We start from the raw sequence: 22,958 nt of genomic DNA, 5'->3' as shown, positions 1-22,958 counted from the left end.
ATCCATTTTTTTATATTTGGGCCATGGCTTACTCTTCCGAATAACGTAATGGGATCTTTAAACGTCCGCTGTGAGGCAGATGGAGTGGAGTATTTCCGGTTAATACACCTGCAGTATTAACCAGGGCGACCACTCGTTTCGAACCGCGAAGCTCTGCAACAAGCGGCGAAAAAGCGCTACTGCAGTACCATAAGCAAGGTCTTCTTTGTCTGTCTTAACTCCACCTTTCCATGGTGTGCCACGGGTCAAAGGTTCCGCAGCAGCCATTCATTTGATGTGCGTGTGGTCATCTTTGGTTCACGCGCTTCGAGCTGTAGTCGCAAACCCTGGCTCGAGATGATTTTGCTTTGTACTCGGGGGGGAAAAAAATGTTCTGTGCTCTGCAGCCTTGCGCTGGTTCCGTCAACAAAGAGTTGTAGTAATTCGTGACAGCGAACGCGGGCAGGGGGGGGGGAAGGCACAGCGCAACAGCTCACACAGTCATGTGTAAGTTTTATTACGTCTCTGAATAATAGATGATACATCAGATTTGGGTCACTCTAATGGCCTCTATTTTAAGATCGCGAGAGTGATGCTACATTGCAATGCGGGAGGAGTGCTCTTACCCAAAAAGTATCCACCGGTGGTATTCCAACACTGTCATGATTACTTTCACGAGTAAATAATTCCCCCGCCCGCCCTTCCCAATAGTGCTCACAGACGCACGGCGCTGTCATTGTTGATGAAAAGTACCGTGATAAAAGTGGATGTCTCTCCACCTTTATCACGGTACTGCACCGGTGAATGCCCCCCATTCACCGGTGCAGTTAAAGAAGATTCTTAATTCTACATCACGGGAGGAAGAAAAAAAATGTACACACCCAAAAAAACACAATTAATTCATACAACTGTACCTGTTATCGTAAAAATTATACTACACGTCAATTTTAAATAGTCGCTATACAACAAAAAAAACACACATGAGCAATGCTACAACATTTTACAATCCGAAAATCATTCACGCTTAGACACTAGCATATCAAAACTGAAACGAGAATATAACCCAGCTATATTATATTTGTGTTAAAACAACGATATTATTTGGCGTACCATACATTATCCGTCGACACTCTGATATATTATTTAAAAGTAACGCACTTTCCAGAACTAAATGTAACCACAATAATTCGACTTGCTTTTTGCATTATTATTATTATTTTACGTGGAGGCATTTCCACATAGTTTATGATCATGATAATTAATTACAACGGAGGAGCTAAACAGGGATTAGATCTTCTTGGTTCTTTCGGTAAAGTCACGTAGAATGGAAATAAAATAATAAAAATAAAGCATAGTAAAATAAAATTCTCACGACGTTTCGGCCACAACACAAGTAGCCTTCTTCAGGTGAAGGAACAGAACTGTCGGGACGACAGCGCTTCAATGAACACTGCTAAGCTTCGCAGCATCTTTTAAGCTGGGTGGGAGGAGCAGAGCGCCTTGACAAAGAAGTTTACATATCAACAGAATAATTTAGCATTGAAGTAGCTGTGTTAATGTGTTGGATTAGCAGGGTGTTAAAGTCAGAAATTAGCATGTAACTGGGAGATTAGTATGATGTTAGTGTGAGGGATTAGCATGTAACTGGTCACGGAAGTAGCTATGTTAAAGTAAGAGTTTACATACCAACGGAGGCATTTAGTATATTGACGCTAAAGAACTGCAACTACCCAACTATCATATATGTTCAGTCAAGCACATTGAGTCAAATACGCCAAAATCAGAAGTGTAACAACTCTAAGCCTGAACGCTAGCAAAAGGAATGCTTGATAATACCCATTAACGCTGTACACACAAACACTAAATACTGCAATGTTTCCTGGAAAATAACTTACACGGCAAGGTGCTTGCTAATTCGTCTTCGTTTACTTTGTACAAGAGGATAATAATAAAACGACGAAACTCGCACAAAAAACAGCGATTGGCGGAGACTAACAAGACATTGCCTGTGGCTTAGCAGCTACTTTTAGTTTACAGCCAGGCCATCACGAGTCAACTGTGATGGAGTATATGCTACATATAACCCCCCCCACCCCCGTGTTGATATCAAATAGCTCAACACACTCGTCAACAACGCTGCCTTAAAGGATACTGTCAATATATATAATGGCTCTTCTTGACAGCACGTTTCAGGCAATGGCCCTTCATCATAGCGTGTGCCATGAAGAAGGGTGATTGCCCAAAACGTCGCCTATATATATTTTTGTATTGTTAAGGCAGTGTTTTCTGAAGGCTGCATTGAGCCGTCTGTTGCTTGCGCGTGTGCACCGCTTTCCAATGCAGCAGCGTCACCAGATGATCCGTTCACCTCGTCGATATCAAACACCGCAGCATTACAGTCGGAGCATCACTTTGCCGACCTTCGTTACTGCAAGTCCGGTAACCTTCAGTGTCAAAGCCCAGTCAGGGTCATCGCCGTGGCCGAGCTTCCTCTCGCACGAACAAATACAATTCCACCACCACGTCCCGTGACTGCTCACTGAGCTCGGTCGTGGCCTACGATTCTAGTCACACGCTCGACAAGAACTCGGTTGGCGATTGGGGACTTTGATTTAAACGAGTGGCTGTGAATCAGTGCACGGGAACCAGCGTCCGCTACACAGTAGTCACGACCCCAGCCAACGGTGGGCAGAACTTGGTAGGCAAACAGAGAGGTCAAAACGTAGTCATTGGAACTGGAGGGGAGGGCTAATCTCTCATTTTGGCTGGTACAAGTACTCATGCATCATAAGGGGGGGCATGAGGAGAACACTCAGCTCTGGGATTTACATAACTCTGCTTTAGAGTATGGGCAATGTTGTCAATAACGGATTGCGATATAATGTGATCACTTCCATTCTAGTGCAATCCTCTCATCGTGGCGATTCGCGAGCCTTGTACAAGGCGATGCACCAACCTATCCACTCGCCGACTCAATCTTTCCAACGGCGGTGCTTGCGAACCCTCTTACAATTAGTGCCGGTGTCTCACAATCACTGGGGAGACGGTAATCAAATAATGGAACGCATCATCATCATCATCAGTCGCCCACAGCGACACTTCAATAAAACCTCCATTTCATCAACAGCACCACCACCCGAAGCCGTGACGTGGCTCATGGCACCTTGACATTCAAGTTTAGCTTTTCACAGATAATTCCAGAAGAAGCATTTCCACGCTCCGAGGAGACATGGGGCAGTCCTGAGCCAGCGGCGGCCTTTCCCGATTCCTGACGCAGGGGGCTATTCTCTCCACCGGATGATCATTGCTGCCTACATCCAGTAAAATGGTTCATATTGTACTGACTCTGGAGGCAAGATGGGGTGAGCTAACACCCCCACTGGTTGAAAGCTAGGGTGCTTCTAACCGCAGTGCCACACAGCACTTGACACACAGCACTTCATATTGCTTCCGAGCCATGCTGTTTGCAATTCACCCTCGAGTGTGTGGGGGGGGGGGTGTTAATCTTAATGACCCAGTGGCTCTCTGGTTGCATTTTCATTAATGAGAGCAGTTGTCTATGTGAGTAATCTAATGATAACGAAAAACAGCATGACCGAACTACGTACGCATTCGTATGCATCGTTACACTTACGTATAGACATTCGCATATTTATGCAGGCGGTGATGTATTATCTGTGTTAATCCAAGTGACAAGGTTTCACAGTTTCAGGTGACAATATTGCCTTTTTTTACGTGACCAGGTGTGGTGAATATACATTTTTTTCTGCTGTCATTTTCAAATATTACCATATACTGCAGTGAGTTTTTTGTTAAATGGCATCCGCACGACATCTGTGTGTGAAACGCAGCCGATGACAGTGGCATTACAATTGTACGTATTTTTGTTCCCTCCAACCGTTCCAAAATCGCGACGACTGCCCCCCACGTAAACCGCAAAGGGTAGCCTGCGCTTCCCCTTCGCAAAAGTCTGAAGCCGCCGCGATCACGCGAAATCCGACAGGTACTCCAAGTTCTCCGCGGCGGAAAACTTGGAGTACCTGTCGGATTTCGCGATCACGCGAAATCCGACAGGTACTCCAAGTTCTCCGCGGCGGAAAACTTGACGTGTCGGCCGGGCTTGAGCAGCGACACGGCGAGCGCCGTCTGCAGATAGCTCGGAGTGCCCAAGCTGTCCCGGTTCGCCTCCGTGGGGAGGCTGTCGTGGCTCCTGTTAACCGCGTGGCCACTCTCACTGGCGCCGGGCGCGTCTGCCACCCCGAAGGCGGGCTGCGGCACGGGCGGCGACAGGTACTCCGCGCTCTCGTCCGGCGATCCGTCCATTTCCATGTACTCCGTCCCCCTGAGCGCGCCCGCTTGGTCCGGGTTCCCCCCCGCTCCCCCGGCGGCGCCGTCCGACGGCGAAGCGTCGCCCTTTGCGCCGTCTTCCGCCTCCCCGTCGCCCCGGCCGTCGGGGCCGACGTCCGAGCGGGCTCCGGAGAAGGCGACGGAGGGCGTCGGCTCGCGCGCCGAGGGCGCCGGGTGGCCCGCGGCGTCCCGCCCGGGGCTGCCGGGCACGGCGCGGGAGGGCGGCGGAGCGGGCGCTCGCAGAGGAGGCACGGAGTACTCCGACGGGCCGTCTCCCAGCGTCAACCGCTGGCCCGGCGGGGGCCCTGCCGGCAGAGGCCAGGAAGATTCTGGGGGGCAAAGGCACAAATTGGTCAATGAGAGGCGCAGGCGGGTATGGGTGAAGGTTACGGGTGAAGGGTACGGGTGAAGGGTACGAGTGAAGGGTACGGGTGAAGAGTACGGGTGAAGGGTACGGGTAATGGGTACGGGTGAAGGGTACGGGTGAAGGGTACGGGTGAAGGGTACGGGTGAAGCGTACGGGTGAAGGGTACGGGTGAAGGGTACGGGTGAAGGGTACGGGTGAAGGGTACGGGTGAAGAGTACGGGTGAAGGGTACGGGTGAAGGGTACGGGTCAAGGGTACGGGTGAAGGGTACGGGTGAAGGGTACGGGTGAAGGGTACGGGTGAAGGGTGCAAACCTGCTAGTGCTAGCCCACGCCGCCGCTAATGCCGCTGGCAAAAGGGGCCTCGACCAGAGCGAACGCTCGGAGGGTATTTGGTCTACTATTCCACGTTGACCATTTGCCTCACCTCACGCGACCTGCCAATCGACTGCCTGTGGTGTTCGACGTTACGCTGCTGGGTGAAAAAAGGCAGTGGGTGGGGGGGAGAGATTTGAGAAACTTGCTCCGATGTTTAAATTGCCGCGACAGGCGATAGCATCGAACCATTGGCCTCTGGATTGTAAGTTCGGTGCGTTAACTCTTACGCCAACGCAGCTCTATTGTATCAAATACCGATTTATTGAAATTGCTGTTTGAATGTTCACGCGTGGCTGTGGATGCTGTGTAATAGCACGCGTGGATGTGCATGCTATTTAATAGCATGCGTGGCTGTGGATGCTGTTTAATAGCACGCGTGGCTGTGCATGCTGTTTAATAGCACGCGTGGCCGTGGATGCTGTTTAATAGCACGTGTGGCTGTGGATACAAGTGGAGCATGTGAAATGTGGCTGCACGGTACAATTAGTGCACCCTGCCCGAGAGCACGACGTCATGACCAGTGAACTCAAAAGGTTAAAAATGTCAGACACATTTACTAATATTGATCAAAATCATCTTGCGAAGCCCGTCGTAAAGGTTACGGCACATGTGTGACAGTTATCAGGATGAGCTAGCTCCCTCCAGCTAACAACTGCAGCTTCACTATTCGGCCAACAATTCTTCCAGAGGAGGATTAAGGGAGCCAACAGTACGAGAGACGCAGACACAGTTTGCCTTCGGTAAGCCATACCCAGGTGTGGCCCCTGCCAATGAAAGCGCGGTCCGTTCAACATGGGAGAAGCACGCAGAGAAACGGCGAGGTGCTCGTAGGGAAACGGTGAGGAGCTCGTAGGGAAACGGTGAGGATCTCACAGACGAGTTCGTAGGGAAACGATGAGGAGCTCGTAGGAAAACGGTGAGGAGCTCGTAGGGTAAAGATGAGGATCTCACAGACATTAACTCTGATGACTTTGGGGTTCATCCAGTAAACGCCAAAAAACGGTTATTCCATCAATTTTGAAACAAAGTTGAAACAATCTGCAAATAGTTTATTTTGTTCACGTATTTTTGTTGTTAACTAAAATAACTGTTGTTTCATAAAACTAAAATATATATAAAAAACAGATAGCCTCATAAAGCAATGAGACCGTATCCTGGTCTCATGAGTTCTTACCTCGTTCAACAAAATAAAATAAACATGAAACATGTACCCATGGGGCACGACGGGAAGGGGAGTAGAGGCAAGCGATATAATAAACGGGAAAATAAACATTAAAGGAATAGGGAAGAGAGAAGAGAAAGAACGGAAAATAAGAGGAAGGGGATGGAAAAGTAACAGAAAAACTGTACAAAGGGTCAGGAAAGAAGAGGAGGCCCTCGACGTCGTTGCATTGAGCAGCGTCTCTTTTCACAGAGAGTGGCGGGGAGCAGCGGAGAGATTTAGAGTGGGGGTGGCCACACAGAAGTCATGTGGTGTATGGGGAGGCGTGAGCGGATTTAGATCGATAGAGAGATAAATAGATGAGAGGGGAGGGACCCAGGGTAGGGGTGGCCACATAGAAGTCACGTGATGTACGGGAGGCTTGAGAAGATCTAGATAGAGAGATATGTATGTTGAACTTCTTTCACACCGTATGTAGTCAACCGCGCTAATCGGAGGTGCGGGTGAAGGACAACAAACTGCATCCCTTCCCCTCTCACACAGATGACAGGGGTGACCGCACAAGAGTCAGGTGGTGTACGGGGAGGGCTTTAATTGGTTGACGCATAGAGCCGTGGCCACACGTGAAGGGATGCACGACGGCCGCGTGCAGTGGGCGCAGACCTGTCTCGCGGGGCGCCTGGCTGCATGGCAAGGGCGACACGTAGCCATCGCAGTCGGGGGACTCCACCTCAGCGAAGGCGGCGGCATCCGTCGGGTCCCGGCTGTAGCGCAGACTGCCGCCCTCCGCGTCTTCCGCGCCGTCCCGGCGGCCACGCTCCAGGCCGCGGGCCGCCGGCCACTTGCCGAGCGCCGTGGGGTCGGCGCGTCCCGCGGCCCCCGTGGCCGAGGCCGCCGCCGCCGCCGCGGGGCCCGGCGCCGACAACGTCTCCGAGCGGCGCGACAGGCTGCGCTTGATGCTCCGGTCGCACGCCGCAGGCGTCCCGCAATCCGGCTCGAAGTCGACGCTCTGTGGGATTGCACCACGTCACGGTCGCTTCGTAAGAACCCCCAACCCCCCCAAGGTTGTTTCGTAAAAAGTCGAAACGCTCCAAAAACACTCTGCGGAGCGACGTGGGTAAACTATACTGAGCATGTGGAAATCCGCGTGCTCAGCATAGCGGAGGGAAAAACCGGAGGACCCAGAGAAAAATACATGCGACCGCGAGGAGCGCATGTAAACTCCAAATATACAGGCCTGAAGGTCGGGATCAAACCTACTACCTCGTCCATACCAGGCGAGGTAGTTAACATCTCGCCACCATGGCGCCCCATACTCTTTGTTGATGTTTCTAACGTGCACATATTCTCTAATCCACTTATTCCTCTTTCAATCTTTCAATGTCATTCCAAGCATGTATTTCTGTGCTTCTTTGCAATACTTTTTAGCTCCTTAGGCAAAGTTATTTGTCCATCTCCCACGTTTCCGATCCATCCTTATAGTGATGATTTTGCACCCGCATTTTTTCACATTCATTTTCCAGAAAACGAAAATAACACTTAAATTAATTGAATATAAATAAAAATAAGAAATGAATATTAATCACAAAATGTACTGATAAGAGTAATGATAAGCAGACCACGTGGTGGGGCTTGATGCACGTTGATTGACAGCGGAATGTCGCATCCCATTGCGTGCCGCTCCATTGGTGCATGGACATTTAATAATTTCGGGTAGCCTTCCCAGCATGCCCCACATTCCACCATTTTCCGAGTTCAACTTGGTGGTTTCAATATGCGTCTCTCCACGCGTGTATTTGTGCGCGTTTCTGGCAAAACAATCTCCACCTCCTGGTGGTGCCAGACGCTAACGCTGCCGCTGCATCGTGAGCAATGTCGCGCGGGGGAAAGGCTGACGTTCGTCGTTTAAACGCGGGCATTTTCTCGTGTTGTAAAACACCGCGCAGCTTGTGTACCTGCCAGTGCTTGCATTTCCCCTGAGAAGTTTCCACTGAACTAATGTGAGCATTAATAATGCACACCTGCACTCTTCCACTCCAAGACCTTCATGCTCCATGGTTCCTACTGCCGAACTCACGATATCCTCATCCTGCAGATTTAACCTGGATAATAATGGATCACATTGGTCGCGAAAGCCTACGTGTTAAACTGAGTGTAACCTGAATACAGTTCTCCGATAACGCCGCGTGTTGTTTTCATCACGTGAATTGGATAGAACGCGATGAATGTATGAGGGAACGCATCGTTTAAAAGGGTTTCAATAAAAAAAAAACACAGAATGTGGTTTGCATCAAGGGCACAATGTGTTCCGGATTCTATGGAAAATGTCCAAATATTTGCTTGCGGTACGCGACGCAGATAATAATCTGCGCCGCACTCGAAATTGGAAAATGATGCGTTTTGAGGACTTGGAAAAGGGTTCGGTGTAAGCGCGTACCCCAGACATTGGCGTGTAGGGTGGCGGAGGTGAAGTCCCATCTTTGCTGCCCTGCAAAAAAACAAGCCGTTTGTAAAACATCACCTTGGATGAACGCGAGACGTTCTGTGATAGCCGGGCGGCGGTGGTCATGCACGTGGCCCGTAATCCAGCACAACACTGGAGGATCACACGAACGGTGTGAAACTCCCTTCCTGTGGGAGTCAAGGAGCCATACCCTGACTCGCCAGGAGAAGAAAAGGAGGGCACGCCGTGAGCCGGTACCAAATTCCCCCCCAGCCACCCCACCACAAGCTCTGCCGGTCCTTTATATATTCTATATTCTGTATTGGATCTATAAAGCACCTTTCAACAAGGCGCTTCACAATGCTTACCGACTACGGTACAAAATGGCAAGATAAGGGATGGGGATTGGGTAGTGGCAAAGAGTGGAGAGAGCGAGGTGGAGGCTGCGGCGGTGGGGGCGTTAGGGGTGTTAGGTGGTGCTGGTAGGGGTGGCGGGAGAGGAAGGGAAGAGGCGAGTAGAGAAAAGAGACAGGACCTGAGGGCAGTACGAAAAGCGGAAAGCGAGGGGCAGAGTCGGATGTGGAGAGGGAGTTTGTTCCAGTGTAAGGGGGCATGCTGAGAGAAGGAGCAAAAGCGAGATTGGGCACAGGGTGGAGGAGGGACAGCAAGAAGATAGGCAGCTTGTGACCGGAGCGGATGTGATGGGACATATAAGGAAATGAAAGCTTTGAAAACTAAGGTGAGCAATTTAAAGAGGCAGCGGTGATCGATAGGAAGCCAGTGAAATTGTTGAAGGAGTGGGGAGCAATGAGCGGTGGAATGGGAGGTTAAGGATGGTGCATGCAGCTGAGTTTTTTTTATTTGTTGTAGAGGGGCAAGGGAGTAGCAGGAAGACCGACTAGGAGCGAGTTGCAATAATCCAGACGAGTGAAACCTATGGAGTGCACAAGACGTTTAGCAGCGGTGATGGTGAATTTTCCTGATATTTAAAATATGGAAGCGGCAACGTGCGATTGGTGTTGGCGATGTCGGAAGTGAAGGAAAATGAGGATTCAAAGGTGACGCCAAGAATTCGTACGGAAGCGATCGAAGTTGGACTGAGCGTGGGGAAGATATGGAGGGGGGAGGAGAAGGTGGAGGAGAGCAGGAGGTGGGGAAGTAGAGCACGGTGGTTTTAGATGGATTAAGGGAGAGGAAATTTCGTGTCATCTATGCTCGGATGGCCATTAGGCAGGATGAGATACGAAATTGTTATTGGGAAATTCACGAGTGTTTACTTGTGGGCGGAAACCATTTGGGTGGGCAGGGAAATGTTTCTGCTGCTGTATTTATTCAAACACTCTTGTATTTACACCAAAAGGCAAAAAAAGACAGCTTGCACTATCTCGTGAAAAAGACCCCGCAATTTTAGTGTCATTATTTCATAAGCAGGCTGCTATGACAGGCTCTTCCCAGTTCAAATTCTATATCTACAGTTTGAACGTTTTAATTTTAGATCATATAAAAACATTAAACATAATTTGTTGATAATGCGTTGGCAGTCGTGCACAAGCACCAAATGACAAAAAAAATATCTCAACACATTGCTTGATAAAAATGTGGACGTAAAATGAATAAATAAAACGGGTCATCTTTCAGCCAATGGCCCTTGTATATCGGCCAGAGTGGTGCTAGAGTGACCTTCCTCGCTGGCCTCTCTCTGTGCTCTGCAGAAGGGCCATTGCCCGAAACATCGCCTATTTTTCATTTTAAGATCACAGTGTTATTAATTGATGAACGTGTTGAGTTTTTTGTGTTATTTTAACGTGATTTTCTGATGATTTCAGTGACTGCTGTTTGCTCCCTACCAGTCGCAAAGTCATTTTGGAGCTGTAGGTCTTGCATTAAACAGAGCTGTAAGATTGACCTGAGTCTGAGTATTAATTGATTCGTTACATGGATGGTCCAATTTAGCCAGCTTCATGCTTGACTTAAAGCTATCGTGACTGCAGGAATTCATACTCTTTGGGTCTTTCGGTAAAGTGACGTAGATAGAAAAATAATAAAATAATAAAAAAAATCGTCTTCAGGTGAAAAAATACAGCAGGCGGACTGCTGAGGCAGGAAGAAATACATGATATATATCATATAATAGCTCTAGGCTGCTTTGCAAAGGGAGATAGGTGGCGCGTGAGCACATCAACAACAACGTCAATATCCCTCAATGCATATTGCAACACTAATACAAATGAGGCATTTACCGCATTAGATGCTCGGTAAAAAAAAAGCCACCAATCACGACTGTGATTAATTTGTCAACGGAGAAGAGCTGGCGTTGCCACATCAGAGCTTTCCCAGGCCCCATCAGCGTGGGTGAAACTGGGAGCCATCCTGCTCACCAGTGTGGCGGTGTCATGCCGTCGGCCCGAAGGCGGAGGCATAAGGTGGAACGGGCGCGTGGAGGAGTTCAGGAAGGTCTCCTCATGCATAGAGACGACTCCCAGCTCCTCGTTGCTATCCTGCAGGAAGCTCTTGTAGAATTTGCTGTCCGTGGGGCTTGGCAAAGCCATAGGCTCATCTCCCTATAGCAACAGCAGCAACAGTAGCAGCAGCGGCGGTAGCGATAACGACATTTTAAGGAATGGGAACATTAATGCTTGAAGCAACAGTCTGATTTACCACAAGATGTGTGTGTATGTGTGTGTAGCCTGGCACAAGCGTCGTGGTGACGTCACCGACACTTAGTGGCGAATGGCGGTTGTTGTTGTATGTGTGTGTATGTGTGTGTGTGTTATCACCTGAATGACCAGGTATCTGGAAGGATCACGAGCCATCTTGGAAAAGTCGGTAGCCAGCTCGCTAAACCGGGGCCGGGACTCAGCATCGATCATCCAACCTGAATTGAGAAACCGTGACCAGATTACAGAAATTGTATTTATCCTGGAGAAATCCGATGAGCTATAAAGCTCTTTTCCACAAATGTTCAATAGGTGTAGGTCAAAAAGTAAAAAAAAAATAGAAAAAAGAATAGCACTGCAATGTAGAGGAAAGGTAAGCTAATCACTAAAATAAATATATAATTACTAATACATTAAGTATATAAGTAAAAATTGCGTAAGTACATCAATTTCCAAGCTTGGGCAAGGCAGAAAAACATCAGAAAAAAACAGTCTCAGAGCACACCAAGACTGGCAAAAAGATCCCATAGATATAACTGCTCGACCCGAGCTATAAGCGTTCCGATATGTGCATTGTCTTATTTACTGTTTGCCTTTTGGCGTTCTCTGGTCTGACACTGGTGAAACAAGGCCATAAATAAGGCTGTCTCTGGTACAGGCCAATGCATATATTATCAGATAATGTTTGTTTGCACGTTTTGCCACAAGTACGTGTGGTTAATGCATCAAGCCTTGCAAAATGTATTTATTTGGTGTTGAAGATCTTAACACCTATAATCTTGGTTATTTCGGGTAAGGTCACGTAGATAGAAAACAAAAATAGAAATTTAAAGAAAAAAAGACCCCACGACGTTTCAATCGCAACACAAGCGGTCTTCTTCAGGTGGAGAGAAAAGAGGGGGCAAGCTTCCAAATGCAGCTGCTTATAACACCTACAGTTTTCTTGCCAGAGAGGGTAACGCCTATTCTTGTTTTTCATCATTAACTGATACTGGCAACATTTTTTTCCATAGACATTAGTTATTATGCTCGTTTACCAAGAGGAGTCTCAGCAGGTCCTGTCAAGTTCCCGTGGTAGGGAGGCGATGTTGCTGCTCTGTGTAATCCCAAATGAGCAATTTACAGGGAATGTTTCAGCATTGGGATGTTTTGGCCAATACCAGTTACATTTTGTCGTTTTAATGTTTTAGCTATGACAGGACACCAGAAAACCCTGATATAACACATGCTGAAGAGGGGGGGAACATACAAAATGCACTCACAAAGAAAAAAACAGATCCCCCCCGTATAGCTTTAATAGTCTGTTTGGTTGAAAGTGCTGTCAGTGAGCACCTATGAAGGCAAGCACCACGCCCATTCACATTCACACGCACTCACACTCTGCAGAACAGGGGGAGAACATTGAAACTCCACGCAGAGTTTGGAATCAAACCCAGGACATTCTTGCTGTGAGGCACACGTGTTACCACGATGTCACCCCGCCGTCCATTCATATGAACATGTTGTGAACAACATCAAACTGGTTCATACCTTGTACCACCAGCCAATCAATGTAAATGAATATAAAATGCATATCTTCGCACTCCAAAGGGCTGAAGAATGTCAAACAAATGCATGACACAAATGTGTAACAAACAGCGATGATTGACAGAGCAGCAAAAAATAAAGTATATGGATACTCAGCAAGTGCGCATATTGCAGTGGTATATCCAGCAGGCAGCATTGCGATCACGCCCTCAACCGAGAAGCTATCTGACGCGGAGGATCAGGATTGTAAACGTTAAATAAATGCATTTGGTATTTATTATCCCTTCTAAATGTTAAGGGAAAAACTGGAGAACCCAGAGAAAAATCCACGTGACCACGGGGAGAGAGAGACGCAAACTCCAAATATACAGCAGCAGGCGTCAGGGTCGGGAGCGTACCCACGACCTCCTGCATACCAGGCGAGGTAGTCAACATCTCCTAGCCACCGTGATGATGATGATGAGAGAGAGACACGCAAACTCCAAATATACAGCAGCAGGCATCAGGGTCGGGAGCGTACCCACGACCTCCTGCATACCATGCGAGGTAGTCAACATCTCCTAGCCACCGTGATGATGATGATGATGAGAGAGAGACACGCAAACTCCAAATATACAGCAGCAGGCGTCAGGGTCGGGAGCGTACCCACAACCTCCTGCATACCAGGCAAGGTAGTTAACATCTCGCCACCATGGCGTCCATGCCTAACTCAATGCCACACTTAAAACGTGACCATCTGCCATCCTTTATCTCTTCTGTGCCGACAACCATTTGTCCATGGCTCTGTGCACATGCGCTTGATATAATTTCATATGGTCACCATTATAACCATGAGCAACTGTGTCCTCTCTTGCATGCAATTCGCATCACCAGCTCCGTCCTTTGGGGTGCCAGAGCCAATCTTGAGGAATGAATCACGTGAGTGGAAAGTATATATACCGTTTGTATGCTGAACTTATTTCGCACCGTACATAACCAACCGCGCTTACCGGAGGTGCGGGTGACGGACAACAAACTAGACACAAAAAGCAGCTCTAAAAACATTCGTTTTCAATGTAGCAACATCGTCCCCAACTGGCTAGACGTGCTCATCTGCGAAACACAGTGCCTCTGTGATAGCCTTGTGCTATAACAATGGTGCAGATACCAAAGTCAAGTAATTATTCATCTTATTAAGGGTAAAGACGGGGAAGGATTGGGGGGGGTTGCTGGGTTCATGAAGCCAAGCGGCCCATGCGACGCGAGGATTGGAACTCAGGTCCTTGTTGTTGCCGCTCGTGGGTCAGTCCTAGAACAGCCAGGCCCATCGTGCCAGCGCTCGTTAACACGTAGCGCCGCGACCAGCCTCACTCAAGGTGGGTTGCAGGTTAGCTTCACGTTACACGCTGACCTCACGGCACCGTCCGTAATCAGGGGGCCCCACGAGCCTGGGCCGTGTCACGCGTTACCATCGGGTCGACGTCACGAGTAAGTTTCCGGTTACAGCAAATCGCCAGCGCGGGCACGCTGAGTTGGCTTCCATCGCGCTGTACCCTGCTGCTCGTAGTGGTGGGGTGAAGGGGGGCGGTGGAGCGGGCCACGGGCTGCGACGTACATTTCACCATGATCATGTAGACGTCGATGGTGCACACCGGGGGCTGGGGGAGCCGCTCCCCCTTCTCCAGGAGCCCGGGGATGTCCCGCGCAGAGATCCCATCGTACGGCTTGCCTCCGAACGTCATGAGCTCCCACACGGTCACGCCTGTGACACGAGAAACCACCGTTGTCGTCGTCATCGTCAACTCGATTCTGATGCAGTGCCGACCGTAGAATAGGATGGGCACGGAGGACCAACCGATCATATTGCAACTAAGAAATATATATATCGACAACTAGTTACGAGCAATGTTAAAAACACAGTTCGTAAGCATGGATTCGTTAATGCTGGAGGTGCACCGAATATTCGCTTTTACTTCAAATTCAGCCAAAACACCAGCTATCTTTCACTCTTCATATTTCGCCGGACTAATGCCAATTATAGCTTTTGAATACCGAGGGCCACCATAGTCATGTGACCAACAGCGGGAAAAACGTTTCAAGTTAATTTTTTTAACCAGCTGAGACCGGGATAGTCGTCTTATATGCAAGGGTGGCCTGGGGCATTAGTCTGCCAGTAGGGGGGCGATGGTTGCTGCTGTGTGTGTAATCCCAATTCAGTAATTCATTGGTCATTTTCGATTTGGGAACAATTGTACCCTGACGCCGGCTCACAACGGCCTACTCTTGCGAATGACGTCAGGGAACATGACATCCACTATGAAGAATGGTTATGACATAAGGGTTTAAAATCAGTGGGCTTTACGTGGTAAAATCAAAAAGCTTAGTTGAGTAATTGAAATGACATTATCTCATTGGAAATGGCATTAAAAGCAATGACCTGGTATGAGTTTCACTTGCGCTATTTATATGTCAAGGTGGGGTAGCACTGAAGCACACGCAGCACGATATATCCGGCGACCCGGGTTCGATTCCTGGTTCTGGGCATCCACTTTACCAACCCGTGCTGAGCCGCATGGTAAAGTTCGGTCAAAACAACTCTCATGGCCAACATGGTGTGGGGGAGGCCTTCATCCAGCAATGGATTGGGCAGTAAATTATTACGTCAAGGTGGCTTACGGGTACGTACCATAGCTCCACACGTCGCTCTGGTGTGTAAATTTTCTGTACTGTATAGATTCGAGAGCCATCCACTTTATTGGCATCTGGAAAGAGCAACACAAAGCACGATTTAACATTTGATATTCATGGGCGCACAATGGACGTCGAGGAGGTGCCGTGCCATGGCTCGCCAGAAGGCGGTACAGCAAGTGGAGACAAACATGGTCCGTCTCTTCTGTAAGGGATAGAGCATTGCCCCCTCGCACGTTTATGTTTTCACCGGGTGCTCCAGTTTCTTCCCACATGCAGAAACGCTCATTAAGTGGCTGAAAACATCTTAATATAAAAGAAAAACAATGCAGGGCCCAAATGAAAAAAAAAGTCCTTGGACCCGGCATGGCTTCCTGGGTAAACAAGTCATTATTATAATTATAATATCCTTTCAGCACATGACCTGCACGTGATGGAGAAGGAGGCTGTCACATGGCTCTGTGGCTACGTGGGCTGATGTCCACTCACAATATAACATTGAGAAGCATATTTATAGATTTTTCGTGCATATCTGGTGCTCTAAATTAATTAATCAAACAAATTTCGAGGATCACAATTGTAAGAACTTTATAAGTAAAAAAAAAGCATCAGGAGATCAACAATGGTTGTACATAGTTACGTAATCTAAACACATCGTTTATTCAGCTCTTGACACTGTGCGGGATTTTCTTCGAGAAGAAATTCCCTGCCGCCGATTGTCGCACTGCGGCACTGCACATTAGCAATGGGGGGGGGGGGGGGGGGGGCAGTGTGCGGTGCTGCGCGGGGAGCGACGGCAATGACGGCGACGTGTGGGGGGCACGCACCTTGCCCCCCTCGGCCTGGTACTCCTGCTCGTTGACATCGAGGAGGCGCGCCAACCCAAAGTCGGTGATCTTCACGTGGTTGGGGGCCTTGACGAGCACATTGCGCGCGGCCAGGTCGCGATGCACCAGCCGCCTCTCCTCCAGGTACATGAGACCCTGGGGGGCACAGTGGCGGCAGGTGGCGGGAGGGGGGGGGGGTACCCACAAAACGTGAGGATGTAACGAGCTCGCGGCGTTAATGCCGAAGCGATTCACGTCGCGGTCGTGCCAATGTTTTGCGTCGTCGATGCTTTGAAAGAGATTCGCGCTCGCCAAAGTTATTCGGGGCGGCGTTCGCAGCGGCACCACAAGACGGACGAGATTAAAACAAGGCACGAACATAAACGCAGAGGTCGTTAACCATGTCAGATTTGCGTCTGACATCGTCACTGTAACAAGCAGTGGAGATGAACTACTGGGAACGACTGGAGACGCAAACTTCACACTACGCACGTGAAGCTGAACACGATGGGTTCAATGTTTGACCCGACCATGATCCTCCGCACGAGCTCATGATCGACTCCCCTTTTTGCGTGCAACCACTCTCGCGCTCACATGCCTTCAAAGTGCATTCGCTGCCACGCGCGATCACGCACAGGTGTGTAAACCGCTGTTTGTGCACTTGCACAGACAACTCGGCTGATGCTGTATTTCTAATTTGACAAAGCAGACCATTTGAAGGGCTTGGATCTCACTTGCATTATGACATAAACGCAATTTATTTTGTAAACGATGTTTTTTATTCGCTATGGATTGATGGGGTTTTTGTTATTTTGCAAACGTAAGATTCGTCTATGGGGTTCTTAAATGAGCAACATGTCCTATGTTGCTCATTCATAATAATAATAGTGTAATAGCAATGCCATTTATTTTTTTCCAGGTATTTGCTACGAGTCTCAGGTCACTCTTGCTAATGAGGCTATCCTGGTCTCTTGGGTACTGAAATGTTTTCACTTTTGGCTAACCATCGAACAAAAACGGTCACCGTATCGCGTGCTTTCCGATGCACTTCTATGGCCGCCTGGAACGCTCTTCCTCCCGATATTGGGAAGCCACTGGAGCTATGCATTTTAGACCTTGATTGAAATCTCATGTCTTTAGAACTGCTTTATGTGTTTAGTTTTTTGTCCTTCCCCTGCACCTCCAATGAGCACGGTTGACTACGTACGGTGCGAAAGAAGCTAAATATACATACATACAAATGCTCAAAAGGTCCACACCTATGGGTTCACGAACCCATTCCCTGGGTTTCTATGTGAGCGAGACGTAACGTTCACCTACAAATCCAGGGAATGGGTTCGTGAACCCATACGTGTAGACCTTTTGAGCTCACCAACTCACTCACCCACTCACCCATTCAGCTTCTTTCCTCACACTGCTCCACTTTGCAGGCTTATTTTTACTCTCATCGCTTTGTTCAATTCAAGAAACGAATGCTTACATTCTATTACACCTCTTCAAAAGTGCTGTTTGCGGCTTGGAATTTCGAGCCCTTTTGTGCCCGTAGCTCGGCAAGGGCCTTGGATTCTGAAGCGTGACACAATGAACAGCGACTACGGCGTCCATTGTCCGAGCACGAAAGCCACAGAACTGCTTCAGGTGACGCTAAACCAATTGTCGCCACTGCTGCGGCCTCCGCTGAATTTGCACAAGGCGGTGGCGGTTCGCAACGCGCTCCGCGGTTCGGTGCGCCGACTCCTCTCTCTCTCTCTCTCTCCCTCCCTCCCTCCACGGTCGCGTTTCCCAGCGTGGCCACTCACCTTGGCGATCTGCACGCACCAGTTGAGGATGAGCTGTGAGCCGACGCGGCCACGGTGCTCGCGCACGTACTCCAGCAGGCAGCCGTGCGGCATGAGCTGCGTCACGAGCTGCGTCGTCGAGCTCATGCAGATGCCCAGCAGCCGCACCAGGTGGGGGTGGTCCACGCTCGCCATCAGGTACGCCTCCTGCCACGTGCACGGAGATTACCGCGCGACCATCGCCAAGGGCCCCCCGATGACGATGGCGCTCGAGGCGCCTTGGCCGCCGAAAACGCGGGCGGAAGCGTGCGGTCGAGCGAGCGCGCGGAACGTCGTCGTTGTTGTGGAACGGCGTCGTTGTTGTGGATGTCGTCATTGTTGTTGTGGGACGTCATCGTTGTTGTGGAACGGCGTCGTTGTTGTTGTGGAACGTCATTGTTGTTGTGGGACGTCATCGTTGTTGTGGAACGTCATCGTTGTTGTGGAACGTCGTCGTCATTGTGGAACGTCGTCGTTGTAGTGGAACGTCGTCGTCGTCGTTGTGGAACGTCATCGTTGTAGTGGAACGTCATCGTTGTTGTTGTGGAACGTCATCGTTGTAGTGGAACGTCATCGTTGTTGTTGTGGAACGTCGTCGTTGTAGTGGAACGTCATCGTCGTTGTTGTGGAACGTCGTCGTTGTAGTGGAATGTCGTCGTTGTTGTGGAACGTTGTTTCGGAACATCGTCGTCGTTTCGTGATGATGTCATTTTGGGATGTCGCCATCGCGGAACATCGCCATCGCAGGACCTAGTTGTCGTGGAACGTCGTGCAAACGTCAGAACATTGTAGTTTTAGAACGTCGTCGTTACGAAACGTCATCGTGGAACGTCGTCGCTTCGGAACGTCGTCATTTCAGAACGTCATCATTTCAGAACGTCGTCATTTCAGAACGTCATCATTTCAGAACGTCGTCATTTCAGAACGTCATCATTTCAGAACGTCGTCATTTCAGAACGTCATCATTTCAGAACGTCGTTGCTTCAGAACGTCATCATTTCAGAACGTCATCATTTCAGAACGTCGTCATTTCAGAACGTCGTCATTTCAGAACGTCGTCATTTCAGAACGTCATCATTTCAGAACGTCGTCGCTTCGGAATGTCGTCATTTCAGAACGTCGTCATTTCAGAACGTCATCATTTCAGAACGTCATCATTTCAGAACGTCATCATTTCAGAACGTCGTCATTTCAGAACGTCATGGTCGTGGAAACGCTTTACCAGACGACGACCTCGAGAGCAGCGGCCTCAGGCTCAACCGCTGTGTGGAGCGAGACCCGAAGAAGCCCCGGATTTTCCAGCGCCCCGAGACGCCCTCGGAATGATTTAGCGTTTCTTACTTTGAAACTTCCATTGATTCAAGTGACGGGGGCACAACGGGAGGAACAAGTGTTTTTTCCCCATGGATGGTACTCGTCAGGGGGAGCGCAGGGGGGAATGCCTACTCCTCCATTGCGAAATGTTGTTTAAAGAGGGGGCTGCACCACTCTAACGCATACTCCCACCTTGGCATCCCTCCTCCTAGAAGTTTCCGCCCTGCTACGATGCAATGTCTCTGCTTTAACCGTTGACCGCAACAACACAGAAACAACCCGCTGGTTATTTATTAGTCCAGACTGGGGCTTTTTTTTTTTCTGGAACGTAAAGTGACGGAACAATTTATTTCCATTTTGCTTTGATGAATCAAGCGAACGGCCGAACCGTATCGGCACCTGCCGCTGAGTTTCTGAAGGGTGGTGCAGCTGCAGAGTGTCGACCGGCGGTAATGGCAGTCGGTGCTGAACATGGACGACGCCGCGATTGGGCTCAGGTACCACGGGCCACATAGTGCACATGACCCCCGCATGTTATCCCTGGGTGGTCACTCTACGCATTTCCGCTGTAGAGACCTCTTTCTATTCCCTTGGAGGAACGGCACCGTGGTTCCCCCGTGAATAAGATTACAAATGCGCGACACGCGCAGGACGCCTGTGAAATATAGTCAGACAGCTTATTTGGCCCATTCCTGATTAAATAAATAAGGTACAACTATCTGCCGTGAGCGAGTGCCACGACACAAATAAAGTTTGCGTGCTGAACGTGGCAAGAAGGACGAGCAGCAGCAGCAGCAGCACCACCACCACCACCACACGCTCTATTCTTCGGTGCATTAAACCCGTGGTGGAAATAGGTTACCTTCCTTTTAACCCTTTTTTTTCTGAAGCGAATCTCCCGATGCCGCCTCACCACACACACACACGCCACTCAAAACGTCCCCCGGCGTTTTTGGACGAGCAGAACGGGCACCGCGCGGGGCGAAGCCACGCGAGCCGACCGCCGAGCGGAGTGGGGGTTGGGGGGGGGGTGGAATTTCGTTGGCGGCGTGTGGCATGGCCCACCTCTGGGATTTGCAGGGTTTTGCGGGATGTTTACACGGTCGCGCGGGGTGGGGGACCCCTGGCCGGGCTCACGAGGGAACTTCAAATCTAGAACCGCAGGAGCTATAATAACGTCTGACGGTGCCACACTGCTGTGCGCGATTTTCACGTTGAGTCAATTAACGTTCATTCCACATGCAACTTGCTAAAAACAACGGAAAGTTAATGGCGAATGAAATGCGAATCGTGGTTAGCGTTAAGTAATATGACGTTCATCGAGTGCAAGCTTACTGTGAGAAAAAAATGTTGATTCGTAAACATCGTCAGCATTTCGAGGGCAATGGTGGTGGCGCAATTTTAAGTACCCTGTGCAATGAAGCCAGTGGGTAGAGTTGGATATAACTGAAATATAACTGAACCTCCCCTTCGCCAACCCCAGCATGGGCAGCCCTTCATCTAGCAGTGGATTGACAAATGCTCGGACATTATAATTATTATGATGATTAAAATTCTTGGCTTGGGATTGTTATTATGTGTACGGTACTGCGCTTGGCCTCCCATGACGTGGAGCGTGATTGTTGAACACACGGTACGCTGGCTTGGCTTGTGAACGTAGTGCAGGCTTGGCCAGGTATAAAGAATAACTATTGACAGTCAATTTGAAAGAAACACGTTCCAGAGTGGAAGTAAAATATTAACGGGATTAAACTTTTAAAACAATACGATACATAGTTGGCCGGGGTGGCGGTCTACATTTGCTCTTTGCAGGAGTTGATTCCATTAGCGTCGATGCTGGCGCCGGTCCCTGCAGGGCTGCTCACTTAGCAGGGCTCGCGTCGGCACGCGGCACGCGCCAGCCGCGTGCCGACTCCAGCACGCAATGCGCATCGCACCCAGTCGAACTGCGGCACTTAAGGGACGCTGGGGACCCCGTGTGCCATGCTGGAAAAACGCAGGGCAGCGGCCCAGACTGGCAACTATCACAAATAATCATTCCAACTTGCAACATGCGGCACGGTATTCGCTCGCGCTCGAAGAGGGAGAACGACTCCGAGGCACGGGGAGGAACCACAGACGCCCCCAGCAAGCTCTGCAATCCTACGTATATTAAGGTGCTATTGGCCACTTATTGAGGGTTTATTTGGGAAAGCGGTAGTGTAGCGGTTAGCGCAATGTGATACGAACCCGGCAACCCGAATTAATTTCCCACTCATGGCCAACACCGGTGATGATTATCTCAACCGGTCCTGGGCCTCTCCTCGATCGACTCAGCCTCAAATGAGTATCTGGTGTGGTGTGTTAACATCACCACTAGGGAGACAAAGGCGGCCTGGCGTGGTGTTGGCCACCCACCCCCTCGTGTGCTGTGCCGGCCTTCATAGGTGCTCGCTAACAGCACTTGCCCCAATAGTCTGCTCAGGCTTATACGGGGGGGATCTTTGTTTTTTGGACACCAAAGCACCTGGAGAAAACCCATGTGTGTGCAAGGGGGCAACACTCTATCCCATGGGAAGATAGGATATGGCTCCTCCTCGACACCCACGTGAAGGGAGTTCACAACATGCGTGTGATCCACCAACCCTTGCGATCTCCACACAGCTGGATTACAGTGGTGCAAAGCCGCCGCCAGGCAACCACTTGAAAAATGTTCAATATGTGCATTGTCCACGTTGAAATGAGGACAGCCAAGGGCAACGGGAGGTGCAACGTCCCACATTCGGTCATGGAAATTTCTCTTAGTTGAGGGCACCATTCCGTATGGGTAAGCTTTACCCAGGATACTGAAAATGAAAAAGCAGAAGCCAGTAGCGCTCTCTGCAATGCAGGCAATGTAACTTTTCCACATTTTAAGCCTTGACCAGAACCTGACCATCGCAATTGCAAAACATTCATTTCAGTCTAATTGAATGTGATAAGGTCCGCAAATTTTGATGCATTGTTGGTATCTGGACTATTAGGTAGGCAACGTTTATGGACATGATAATTACATAACAAGTCATGCCTTTGGAGTAAAAAATGCATTTTGTTCAATTTAAGAGCAAATATATTTTTACTACATTCCATTTGAGCAGCACACTGAAGATGAAAGGTGCATTAAGTATGGCATATGAACTGGACAGCATTTTTCTGTTGGACATGCCAACATAAAAATCCTTGGTCAATCTGGTTTAAATTGTTCCCTGTTGTCTCCCTGCGCTCCATCGCTTTGGGGTGGAGAGGCTTTGTGGTGAAAAAATGTGGCCCCTGTGAAGTCACAGCCGATTCAGAATTCTGAAACGTGTGATGAGCAAACACAAACACCTGCACAATCAGTCCCCATTCTCAAATGAGCAACGGGCTAAGTAATCAACACTCATTCACCAGGTTTTGAACTTACAAGTCATGTTTGTGTTAACCACAGCACCACTCAGCCGCTTGTGGCAAAGCAGAA

At 49.3% G+C, this 22,958-nt stretch overlaps 1 protein-coding gene across 1 annotated transcript in view; it reads right to left on the bottom strand.

Moving 5' to 3' along the window:
• Window positions 1-475: 475 nt before the first annotated feature.
• The window catches only part of LOC116943733 (receptor tyrosine-protein kinase erbB-4-like), a 131,673-nt gene continuing 109,190 nt past the window's right edge, over window positions 476-22,958 (bottom strand). The window contains exons 20-28 of the mRNA XM_076068121.1: window positions 18,152-18,337; window positions 16,353-16,508; window positions 15,524-15,599; window positions 14,453-14,599; window positions 11,452-11,549; window positions 11,053-11,235; window positions 8,669-8,719; window positions 6,895-7,240; window positions 476-4,655 (exon numbers count right to left, since the gene is read on the bottom strand). Coding sequence (XP_075924236.1) covers window positions 4,036-4,655; window positions 6,895-7,240; window positions 8,669-8,719; window positions 11,053-11,235; window positions 11,452-11,549; window positions 14,453-14,599; window positions 15,524-15,599; window positions 16,353-16,508; window positions 18,152-18,337 — 1,863 coding nt within the window. The 3' untranslated portion in view covers window positions 476-4,035. The remainder of the gene's footprint in view (window positions 4,656-6,894; window positions 7,241-8,668; window positions 8,720-11,052; window positions 11,236-11,451; window positions 11,550-14,452; window positions 14,600-15,523; window positions 15,600-16,352; window positions 16,509-18,151; window positions 18,338-22,958) is intronic.

This window comes from Petromyzon marinus, chromosome 19, assembly GCF_048934315.1.
Source record: "Petromyzon marinus isolate PM22_M1 ecotype Great Lakes invasive population chromosome 19, UKy_Petmar_22M1.pri1.0, whole genome shotgun sequence".
Taxonomy (NCBI): domain Eukaryota; kingdom Metazoa; phylum Chordata; class Hyperoartia; order Petromyzontiformes; family Petromyzontidae; genus Petromyzon; species Petromyzon marinus.
Note: the sequence above shows the minus strand (reverse complement) of the source record. Positions and strands in the feature narration are given on the sequence as shown.